Source organism: Pelobates fuscus, chromosome 3, assembly GCF_036172605.1.
Source record: "Pelobates fuscus isolate aPelFus1 chromosome 3, aPelFus1.pri, whole genome shotgun sequence".
NCBI lineage: Eukaryota > Metazoa > Chordata > Amphibia > Anura > Pelobatidae > Pelobates > Pelobates fuscus.
In genome coordinates, this window is record NC_086319.1 from 243,335,350 (window position 1) to 243,347,575 (window position 12,226).

The 12,226-nt window shown below is 42.2% G+C and overlaps 1 protein-coding gene across 1 annotated transcript in view; it reads left to right on the forward strand.

The window, feature by feature from the left end:
• The first annotated feature begins 7,105 nt into the window (after positions 1 to 7,105).
• GDI2 (GDP dissociation inhibitor 2) overlaps positions 7,106 to 12,226 on the forward strand; it is a 38,061-nt gene continuing 32,940 nt past the window's right edge. The window contains exon 1 of the mRNA XM_063448289.1: positions 7,106 to 7,309. Coding sequence (XP_063304359.1) covers positions 7,265 to 7,309 — 45 coding nt within the window. The 5' untranslated portion in view covers positions 7,106 to 7,264. The remainder of the gene's footprint in view (positions 7,310 to 12,226) is intronic.

Here is a 12,226-nt window from a genome sequence, read left to right on the forward strand (position 1 = left end):
TACTGACTGGTAAAATTCACAAACACACAATCCATTCCTTGCATCTATACACAGACTAGCCAACAATACACTTCTATTGTGCACACAGCTTCTACCACACTAAAGAATTTTATATTTTACAGACACAAGCACTACATACAAATACACTCCTACATACACACTGACGCTGACAAACACTTCAATCCTGCATTCAGAAGCCAAAAATCCATAGTAGAACACCCCTGCATTCACATGCCATAATTCTCTATAAATAAATCCTTTATTCACACATGTTTTCTACATTCTAATAGAACATTGCCTGCCCTACGTACATGTATGCTACAAGCAAAAATTCTCGTGCATTTTATACTCACTGGCACTACACAAAATATTCATTGGGATTCACACGTCTGCATTACACAAGTACAACAAAACTTTGACATATACAATAATAATTTGAAATTACATATAAATAAAGTCTGCAATAATATCTTGCAGTAGCCAAAATTCATCCCTCTATTCACACACATTTTCACTACACTCAAACACATCCTTGAATTCACATATATTGACATGCTATAAATATACATGCATTCACAGGCACAATATGCCAAAAAAGTCAATTTACACAGATTTTTAATGCTCAGATTCATACTTGCATTCATAAAAAGTACACATGACTAAACTAGTACATTATATGAAAGTTATATTTATTTATTATTTATCTAATACACATATTGGTCTTCAAACGGCCCGGGACCTAAGTATGCCCAGGAACCCAAATAGCTGTCAGTTCATTCCAATCTTTATTTCATTTGTCTGACCTTTTGAATGCCAGAGAAATGACCAGTACCTTTTTTTTTATTATTAACGATAACCATTAGCATCCACCGCTCATAAGAGCAACAGTTTGTTGGTCTTAAAGGATACCTGTAGCTTGTATATCCCAAGTATAGAAACCACAGCATATGCACTGCAGTTGCTGTGGAAACTACACGGCCAGCACTTTTACCGCTGGCTATGGAGTATCGAGTGGAGTGGCTTAATGCCTTTCTGTTCCGATACCAGCATGCTGATGTCACTGAGGAGATTTGCCCTTCCCCCAAGCAAAGAACGGAGGTAGAGCTGAGGATAATCTGGAGGTTGGTGCTACATGAAGAGTAACACCCACAAAGCGGTGCTTGAACAGAGTAGAGGTGAGTAAATCTTTATATTTGACATTGATTACATTATGTATCTTTGTGAAATATGGAGTATGCAATGTATATGGGAGCATTTTCAGATATAAATGATTATCTTCCTTACAGGTTCACTTTAAAGAAATAGTTTATTTGCTGCCAGACAATTCAGACATGTTATGGTCTGCTAATCACTTAACCAGTTCTATCAGTTATTTGTGAACCATGAACCAACAGGTGGAATACCTGTACCCTGTACCAGCAAGAATCGGAGCTTTGAAATGCTGGGCTGTCCAGTTCGATTCATGTCTGGCCTAATTTATAATGTTCTAACTAAAATGGTAGCGAGTGAAGACAAATATAGGCCACTAATAAGTAGCTGCTAAAATAAATTGATTACCTTACTGTTACACTAATGGTTGTAGAAATTAGCCAATGTAACACTGATCACACTACAGGTCTCCATCTTAGCCCCATCAGCCATTGTTATGAGCTCTGCCCTTTGCACCTTTCAGTCAGCAGGAAGTGAATTAATAATTCGCCCAATACAAGGTATGCCCTAGATTGATCTGGACTGTGATGTGAGTTGGTACATCTTTAATATAATGAGGGAATCACATGAAAAAAGCATAACATGTTATAGGTCAAACTTGCGGCCCACAGTGAATATATTTGCGGCCCAGCAGAGGCAGATCTCTACTTAGGTGAATTAGGCGGCCGCCTAAGGCCTCGTACTGATTGAGGCCTCATGGGCATCTAAATCACTTTAGGGCAGACTAACATGTCAGCGAGGACATAGGAAGGGAGCCCGGCGGCTTGCCCATTACACAGGCGGGTGCGAGGCCCTTCCCTCAGTCTGCCCTGAGAGAGAGCCAGCACTACAGGTAGTCTGCAGCTCCGCCGGGTGCAGAGCTGCAGACTGAAGTGTCTTACGATCTTCAGCCAATCAGAGCGTTGCCGCGGGTTACCACGGCAATGCTCCGACGAGATTGCGAGACACTTACCATGTGGTCTGCGCTCTGCAGACCGGATAGACAGACCACTGGACGACCAGGGAAGGCTGCCCACCGGACCAACAAGGAAAGGATTAGAAAATAATAATTAAAAAAGGGTATTTTTGACAGGACAACCCCCTCCGCACTATATCACCCTTCCCTGCTCCCCACTATATCACCCTCTCATCTACATTATATTATGCTCTCCACACTATATCACCCCCTTTGCCCCACACTATACCACACTATATCACCCCTCCACACTATATCAGCCCCCCTGCTCCACACTATGTCACCCCCCCTCCACACGGTCACCCCTACACACACTCTCATCCTAGTCACCTCCTCCAAACACACGGTCACCACCTTAACACACACCGTCTTTTTTTATACTGTACTTTTCAAAATAAACCTCCACTTCTATGGAAATGTAAGGTTTTTTTTAGGCCCATGTTAGCCTTTGAGTTTGACATAATTGTTATACAGGGAGTGCAGAATTATTAGGCAAGTTGTATTTTTGAGGATTAATTTTATTATTGAACAACAACCATGTTCTCAATGAACCCAAAAAACTCATTAATATCAAAGCTGAATATTTTTGGAAGTAGTTTTTAGTTTGTTTTTAGTTATAGCGATTTTAGGGGGATATCTGTGTGTGCAGGTGACTATTACTGTGCATAATTATTAGGCAACTTAACAAAAAACAAATATATACCCATTTCAATTATTCATTTTTACCAGTGAAACCTATATAACATCTCAACATTCACAAATATACATTTCTGACATTCAAAAACATAACAAAAACAAATCAGTGACCAATATAGCCACCTTTCTTTGCAAGGACACTCAAAAGCCTGCCATCCATGGATTCTGTCAGTGTTTTGATCTGTTCACCATCAACATTGCGTGCAGCAGCAACCACAGCCTCCCAGACACTGTTCAGAGAGGTGTACTGTTTTCCCTCCTTGTAAATCTCACATTTGATGATGGACCACAGGTTCTCAATGGGGTTCAGATCAGGTGAACAAGGAGGCCATGTCATTAGATTTTCTTCTTTTATACCCTTTCTTGCCAGCCACGCTGTGGAGTACTTGGACGCGTGTGATGGAGCATTGTCCTGCATGAAAATTATGTTTTTCTTGAAGGATGCAGACTTCTTCCTGTACCACTGCTTGAAGAAGGTGTCTTCCAGAAACTGGGAGTTGAGTTTGACTCCATCCTCAACCCGAAAAGGCCCCACAAGCTCATCTTTGATGATACCAGCCCAAACTAGTACTCCACCTCCACCTTGCTGGCGTCTGAGTCGGACTGGAGCTCTCTGCCCTTTACCAATCCATCCATCTGGCCCATCAAGACTCACTCTCATTTCATCAGTCCATAAAACCTTAGAAAAATCAGTCTTGAGATATTTCTTGGCCCAGTCTTGACGTTTCAGCTTGTGTGTCTTGTTCAGTGGTGGTCGTCTTTCAGCCTTTCTTACCTTGGCCATGTCTCTGAGTATTGCACACCTTGTGCTTTCGGGCACTCCAGTGATGTTGCAGCTCTGAAATATGGCCAAACTGGTGGCAAGTGGCATCTTGGCAGCTGCACGCTTGACTTTTCTCAGTTCATGGGCAGTTATTTTGCGCCTTGGTTTCTCCACACGCTTCTTGCGACCCTGTTGACTATTTTGAATGAAACGCTTGATTGTTCGATGATCACGCTTCAGAAGCTTTGCAATTTTAAGAGTGCTGCATCCCTCTGCAAGATATCTCACTATTTTTGACTTTTCTGAGCCTGTCAAGTCCTTCTTTTGACCCATTTTGCCAAAGGAAAGGAAGTTGCCTAATAATTATGCACACCTGATATAGGGTGTTGATGTCATTAGACCACACCCCTTCTCATTACAGAGATGCACATCACCTAATATGCTTAATTGGTAGTAGGCTTTCGAGCCTATACAGCTTGGAGTAAGACAACATGCATAAAGAGGATGATGTGGTCAAAATACTCATTTGCCTAATAATTCTGCACACAGTGTAAGTGATGTTCATTGTTGTAATCAGTTTGGTAACGTCTCTACAAGTGGTGATTCTCTCTTTTTTTTATTATTTCTTTATTTTTGAAGCGCAATGTCAGATACAGTGTGCAGTTATGACATTTAACAGGTTACATGAGGTGATGCAGTGACATAGTGGTAAAGAGGATTTGTTGCGCCATTTTTTTTTTTTTTGCTCGTTTAAACATAAGAAATAAACAGGTTTATCAGTGAAGCCAACATGCCATCTAGACAAGGTTTAGTCAATGCAAGGTAGCGTTCCTATAATATGGTTAACTAGGGTTGCGTACAATTAGTTTAAAGACAAATGAGGTAAAGGAACACAATCCAGATTGGATAACACGTTATGGCATTGGATAAACTGGCTGTGAGCCTAAAATGAAACAGATTATGCATGTTTTAACTAGACTACTTGCAGGTAGCATCTATTAATCATAGCTATTTAGGGACTATGAGTAGAAAGTGGGTCGATTAGTAGGTTATGAGAAGGTAGTTTAAGTCTTCCAGCTTATATTGTTACAGGTGGGCATTATACGCTTTTTACAATTAGCTGGGTGCGTGCTTTAGATATGAGACAAAACGTCACCCCTTATACCCCTATAGCTACACATGCATAAGATTAGTGTGGTTGATGCATTATGAAAGATGAAGTTTACGGCATTGCCATCTATAAAATAAGCGGATTGAAATTAGTGGGGCCTTTATCAAAGAGTCCCGGTGTGTCTCTGTCTAGCCTATGCCCTCTGTGGGCTTAGCTTGTCCCTGCTGCAGTCCGGCTGTCTGCGGGTGTTGCGACTCCTGTGGGGTTGGCTGGTATGTGCTGCACGGCATTCCGGGCATGATGTGTGGCATCCGGCATGGCAGACCTGGACCCCGGTGCGTCTGGAGAGTAGAGTGGCGTGGGTTGAGGACTGATGGTCCTTGCCGTTCGGCATTCGCTGACCTGCTGTGCCTCTCTCTCTGCCGCTTGCTGCGGGCCTGGCTCTGAGATGGCGTTGTGGTGAGTCTCAGGAGTTGAGTGACTCGTTAGGCTGCTAGAAGGCGTGCGTGTAGTTGGTCGCTGTAGATGTCGGATCTGTTGGTGTGTGTGATCCGTGCTGGTTGCAGCAGGAACGAGGGGGTGGCTTTCAGGCACTCTGATCTCGGTGCTGTTGCACACGGCCTCTGCCATCTTAGGTGTAACCCCTGGGTTGCGTGTCGGGATGGCAATGCCGCTAAGCTTTAGCTTTGGTGCCGTGGTCGGGGCCCCAGGGTGTGGACCAGGATCACCCCCACCGGTCCAAAGGGGGGGGGGGGGAACCAGGACTGGTTCCTCGTGGGTCTGGGCCCCTGGCTGAGCACTGTTGGGCAGGATGGCTGAGCACTGTTAGACAGGATAGCGGACTAATACTCATAGAGCCAGCCTCACCCTGGATCCAGTGCTCTCTGCACGCTGAGGGCCGCTGTTGCTGGTCAGTATAAGGATCAGAAATCGTATTTTTGTGGCTTAAAGGTCTAGATATTACAGGAGCTGCTCTGTCTTGCGACCATCCAGCTTGGCGGTCCGGCCCCGCCCCCCGTGATTCTCTTTTAAAGGGACACTATAGTCACCAGAACAACTACAGCTTATTGAATTTGTTCTGGTGAGTAAAATCATTACCTTCAGGCTTTTTGCTGTAAACACTGTCTTTTTAGAGAAAATGCAGTGTTTATATTACAGCCTAGTGTCCGATAGCTGTTAGAGATCCTTCCTTGGTCATGGCTGCCTAAAATGCATCCAAACATTCAGTATCTCTTCCCTATGCATGCAGACACTGACCTTTCCTCATATAGATTAATTGATTCAGTTCATCTCTATGAGGAGATGCTGATTGGCCAGGGCTGTGTTTGAATCATGCTGGCTCTGCCCCTGAACTGCCTCTTTATCAGTCTCAGCCAATCCTATGGGGAAAGATTGTGATGGGATCAGGCTACCACTTCTGCTGATGTCAGCAGGCAGGTCTAAAGGAAACAGGGACAAAGTAAGCAGCTGCAGACTTGAATACAAGTAATATTTTACTCTATTTAAGGAGGCATAATGGGACCAGTGTGGCTAGATGGTGGTTTTACCCTATAGGGTCAGGAATACATGTTTGTGTTCCTGACCCTATAGTGCTCCTTTAAAAAAAACTAGAGCAGATAGGATAAAAGAAGAACAGATCCTGAGAGAGGGAGAGAAGAGGAACCGACGGGAAAGGAAAGTCCGGCATGACAGTGCCGCTTTAAGCTTTGTCTCCAACCAGATTAATTTAATGTGATGTAAGAGGAAGTCACAGCGCAGTTATCATCATAGGCTCCATTTTATTAGCATTCTCATTTGCAGATGTAATATTAGATGCCGGTATGTGAATGTTGATAAGAGTAAATGGCGGCTGGCCTTGCAGAGGAACAGATATGATATTACATCATGGTTTAATAAATCTAATAATCTTTATTAGCAGGGCAGAGTACATTGCTCAGGGAGGGGGTTAGAGGACATTTTTCATCCTCTGTATTATGTAAACTGAGGTATAATAATATTTATTAATATTTCCTCTGAGCTCTGACTGTTGCATGCCAACATCACTGGAAACAAGTCATCCACCCAGCACTGCTCCCCCACCCTTACTGACACTGAGCTCCCGCAGTGGGCGTGTCCGGGCTAGCCACGCCCATCTGCTGTCCACCAATCGCCTTTTTTCTATAACACTGTAGATCAGCAGAAGCACCGCCTACTCTGTCGCTAATTTCACGCTAGAAGGCTCACGTGACCTGCACGAGCCAGTTAACTCCCTCATTATCAGCCTTCCAACCAGCGGTCGCGGTAGGATCGCTGACGTAACCCGGATGTGTCACTCGTTCACCCGCCTCCCTCAGTCTCCGCTGTCTAAATCCTCGGCCGTGATTGGCTGGCTGCACAGGCGCGCTCGTGTTAGCGGGTGGCTGTCAGTGCGCGCGCCCCCTCTCTCATCTACTCCCTGTCAGCGCTTCCGCCACACGCGCAGCACCCGAGCGCGCTCCCGACTCTCCGTCTCTTTCACGTTGACTCCCGAGTTACCCGCTGCCTGCTCACCATGAATGAGGAATACGACGTGATCGTGCTGGGCACCGGCCTCACGGTGAGAACACTAACCCCCTCCCCCCCCCCCCCCCACAGCCTTCTCGAACCTCCGCCCGATCGCGGCCTACAGACCCCGAGACACTCCCTGTCCGGCTGCCGCCACCCATTGTGCTCCATACAGGCCCGCGGGCCGGCTCGGCAGCACTGGGCCGGGGCTGGAGGGATCCAGGGCTGAGCAATAGCAAGATAGCGGGTGTATCACCCGGCCAATACTCGGTGCATGGAGAGACCGGGCTAGAATAACCGGGGAATGGCTGGACACCGCTACTGCTTATACAGCGACAACACACTCCGCACTGCCCTACAAATGTGTATTATATCTAGCTATATATCTCTTACACCTGTGTGGGCATAGCTTGGTAGCGGCTTGGTACCTACATATTTGTTAATATGGGTTGCAGAACCTGTAGAGTTCCATTTAATGGATCACATTTGACGAGGACACAATGCTAAAATAGAAAGGTCTTGTTAAAATTAAATTATCTTTTGCACACTTTTTTTGTTGTTGCTACCTTTTAGAGAGAACAAGACCTGATTTATATAACTTCCTTATCCTCTGACACCTTTTTTGTGTGTTCTGGTTGAATTATACCGTCTCCTAAATTGGTTACTGCTATTCTAAATCTAGAATCACATTTATTTTGAATCACTTGTAATTTTTATGTGAATTTCTTTTAAATTTTTTTGTCCATGTTAATCATAGAAATGCCTTTCTAGCTCTGTAACACATTCAAGCATATTTATGTAACATTTTGTTTAATACACTATTTTATTACTTAAAGGAGCACTATAGTGCCAGGAAAACACTTGTTTTCTTGGCACTATAGGGTCGTTGGATACACCCCCCACACCCTCAGGGCCTCCCTCCTGCTGGCCTGAAGGCGTTTAACCCCTTAAGGACAGAGCTTCAGAAGCTTGACTTACGCTTAATGACACAAGCAATTTTTGCATTTTCTTGCTGTTTGCGTTCAACTGCAATTTGCATCTCTCATTTATTGCACCGACACATATTATATACTGTTTTTTAAAGGACATAAAGGGCTTTAATTTGATATAACATATAAATATATAAATGCTTACTTATTATAAAAAAAATACAGAAAAATGCAAAAAAAATGAAAAATATTGTTTTTTTTTACAGTTTTTGCAATCATAATGTGTGCATAATTAGTGCAGGTTAAGGAAAGTAATTAAAAATAAATTCATTTATTTGTTCTGATTTACAGAATATATAATGTGTCTGGGATTTTAAGTTTTTTTTGGTAGTTACAGGTCACAAAGCACAAGGAGTAAAATAAAATTTTAATATGGAGCGATTTTAGAATTTGGTATGTTTGTCTTGTAAGCCTAATAGCCATAAAATAAAACAAAATTGCCACACAAAAGTATATATTTATATAAAGTAGACATCACAGGCTATTTACCTAAGTTTGTTTTGACACTTTCTACGTAGCCATTTTACCGCCAACCTCTGCTAAATATTGGAGTAAAATTGTGTTTTTGGGGGGTTTTCGCACACAAACGTATAACAAAGAACTTCTCATGTGTATTTTGTAAAGTTGGTGTGTGCTATTCCTGTACAAAGTTTTATTATGTGTTCAGTTACTTCTGCTGAGTACAACGGTACCCCCATTGTATGTCTTTGGCACTATTTCGTGAAGCTACAGTGCCATATAGGAGACCTGTCCTTTTCAGTATTCACAGTAGAATTTTGAGAGACGGATATAATGAGCCTATGCTTCCATTTGGGGTATTATAACAGTTTGACTGTTCAAAAACCCCCACAAAGGCCTACCATTTGTAAAAGTAGACACTCCAGGGTATCTCATAAGGTGCATATTGTGCCTTAACATGCCCCCATTTTTTTACCATTACATGCCAAAGTATGTGGTAAAAAATAATTGTGTGCATTTTTTACATACGGATTGCATTTTTGCTGGGCATTTTGTATATTTCATATGTGCCACTAAGTTCAAACCCCCCAAATTATGCTCAGCTAAGTCTTCTGAGTAAAAGGACACCCCCATTGTATGTCTATGGCACTATTTCGTGAAGCTACAGTGCCATACAGGAGACCTGTCCTTTTCAGTATTCACAGTAGAATTTTGAGAGACGGATTTAATGAGCCTATGCTTCCATTTGGGGTATTATAACAGTTTGACTGTTCAAAAACCCCCACAAAGGCCTACCATTTGTAAAAGTAGACACTCCAGGGTATCTCATAAGGTGCATATTGTGCCTTAACATGCCCCCATTTTTTTACCATTACATGCCAAAGTATGTGGTAAAAAATAATTTTGTGCATTTTTTACATACGGATTGCATTTTTGCTGGGCATTTTGTATATTTCATATGTGCCACTAAGTTCAAACCCCCCAAATTATGCTCAGCTAAGTCTTCTGAGTAAAAGGACACCCCCATTGTATGTCTATGGCACTATTTCGTGAAGCTACAGTGCCATACAGGAGACCTGTCCTTTTCAGTATTCACAGTTGAATTTTGAGAGACGGATTTAATGAGCCTATGCTTCCATTTGGGGTATTATAACAGTTTGACTGTTCAAAAAAAAAAACCACAAAGGCCTACCATTTGTAAAAGTAGACACTCCAGGGTATATCATAAGGTGCATATTGTGCCTTAGCATGCCCCCATTTATTCACCAATATATGCCAAAGTATGTGGTAAAAAATAATTTTGTGCATTTTTTGACATACGGATTGCATTTTTGCTGGGCATTTTGTATATTTCATATGTGCCACTAAGTTCAAAACCTTCAAATTATGCTCAGCTAAGTCTTCTGAGTAAAAAGACATCCCCAATGAATGTCTTTGGCACTATTTTGTGAAGCTACAGTGGCATATTGGAGACCAAGCCATATCAGTTTTTACAGAACTTTGAATTTTGACGCTGGACCTATGTGCAATTTCCAAGCATCTTCGTAAGTTTTAAATTCAAACTACCCCACAAAGGCCTACCATTTCTTAAAGTAGACACCCCAGGGTATTTCAAAAGGCATATTTTGAACCTTAGCGTGGGATATTTTTTCCGCTAGCTTGTACCAGGTGTAGTGGTAATAAGCGTGTTTTCTGCCTTTTTGACACACAAAGTGAGTTTGCACAGTATATTTTGCAAACCTTATGTGTACCACCACTCTATAATACTTTATATGTTGCTCAGCTATGTCGGCTGAGTACAAAAATACCCCCGTATGTACCTTTGCCAGGTATATGTGGACATCGGAGGGGCACATCTGGGACACAGCCATTCCATTTTTTTTCAAACTTTACATTTTTATGCTGTGCCCATGTCCCATTTTAGAGTATTTTACCAGGCTATATAATCCAAATACTCCATAAAGCCATACCATTTCTTAAAGAAGACATCCCAGGGTATTTCAAAAGGCATATTTTGAACCTTAGCGTGGGATCATTTTTCCGCTAGCTTGTACCAGGTGTAGTGGTAATGAGCGTTATTAAATGTATTTTTTTACTTTTTAAAACTATTTTTTAAACTTTTGTTTTGCTTATTCATTTTTTAAAAGTTTCCTAAACTTTCGTAAAACTTTTTTTTACAGATTTAACATTTTTCTAAGCTTTTTCTTTTACCGTTAACCCCTAACTAGCAGTAAGCAGCACTAACAGTAAATTCCCCATTTTCCCATAACTCCCACCCACCCCAGCTAGCAAAATATTTAATTATACAATATTTAAATTAGTTAATTAAATTAATTTAACCCCTGAGGGTTAAAAAATAAATAAAAGTTAATCGTCAGGGGTTAAAAAAAAAATTAGATCACAGTATAATACTGTGATCTGTATTTTGATCACTGTAGGCAGTGATAGACTGGCAGGCAAGGGGTTAATTTTTATTTGGACTGGGTAAAGGGTTTATTTTTTTTTATTTTTTACTTAAACGTTATTAAAACTTTTTTTTTTACTTAATTTTTTAACTTTTTAAAGCTTATTTTAAAACTTTTTTAACGTTAACCCCTAGTTAGCCTAACACTAAATCCCCCAATTCCCCACTAACTTCCACCCTCCCCAGCTAGCTAAATTTATAATTTTAAAATATTTAAATTAATTAATAAAATAAATTTAACCCCTGAGGGTTAAAAAAAAAAAGAATTAACCCTCAGGGGTTAAAAAAAAAATCAGATCATATTAAAATGTAATCCCTGCCAATTGATCACTGTAGTCAGTGATCAATTGGCAGGGAAGGGGTTAATTTTTTATTAAAATGGGTAAAGGGGGGGGGGATTTTAATTTTACTTTTTTTTTTTTACACCAGGGGGCAGGATCAGCACTGATCCGGCTCCCTGCACTTCACAGTGAACCCGGAAGTGCAGGGAGACGGAGGTGAGTATACAGAGCACATGTGCCCGCTCTGACATGCTGTCAGAGCGGGCACATGAGCTGGGACAGCCCGATCCGGTGCTCCCGGTCTGCCTCTAATGCAGAGGCAGACCGGAGCACCATTAACCCCACGATCGCCGCGATTGCGGCGATCTGGGGTTAATTTTACCGCGTGACGGACGAGGTCCGTCACCCATCGTTAAGGGCATCCCCAGGATGACGGACCTCGTCCGTCACCCGTCGTGAAGGGGTTAAACCCCTTCAGCCGTTACCTTTCTCCAGCACCGGGCTCCCTCTGTGCTGGGAACTCTCCACCCCCTGCCGATGTCAGATCCGCATACGCGGCAATTAAACCGATAAACCGACCATAGTAAAGCGTTACTCAATGCTTTCCTATGGACGTCCAGCGTCGATTGCAGGGTTAAAACTAGAGGAACCTAGGTCCTTTAAGACGTCTACAGATGTATTTATTGCCTACAAAAGAGAATTATTTATTTTTTCCTTATGTGGTCTGCAAGATAATGGGTGCTTGGGAGTGGGAATCCAATGGAGAAACATTGCAA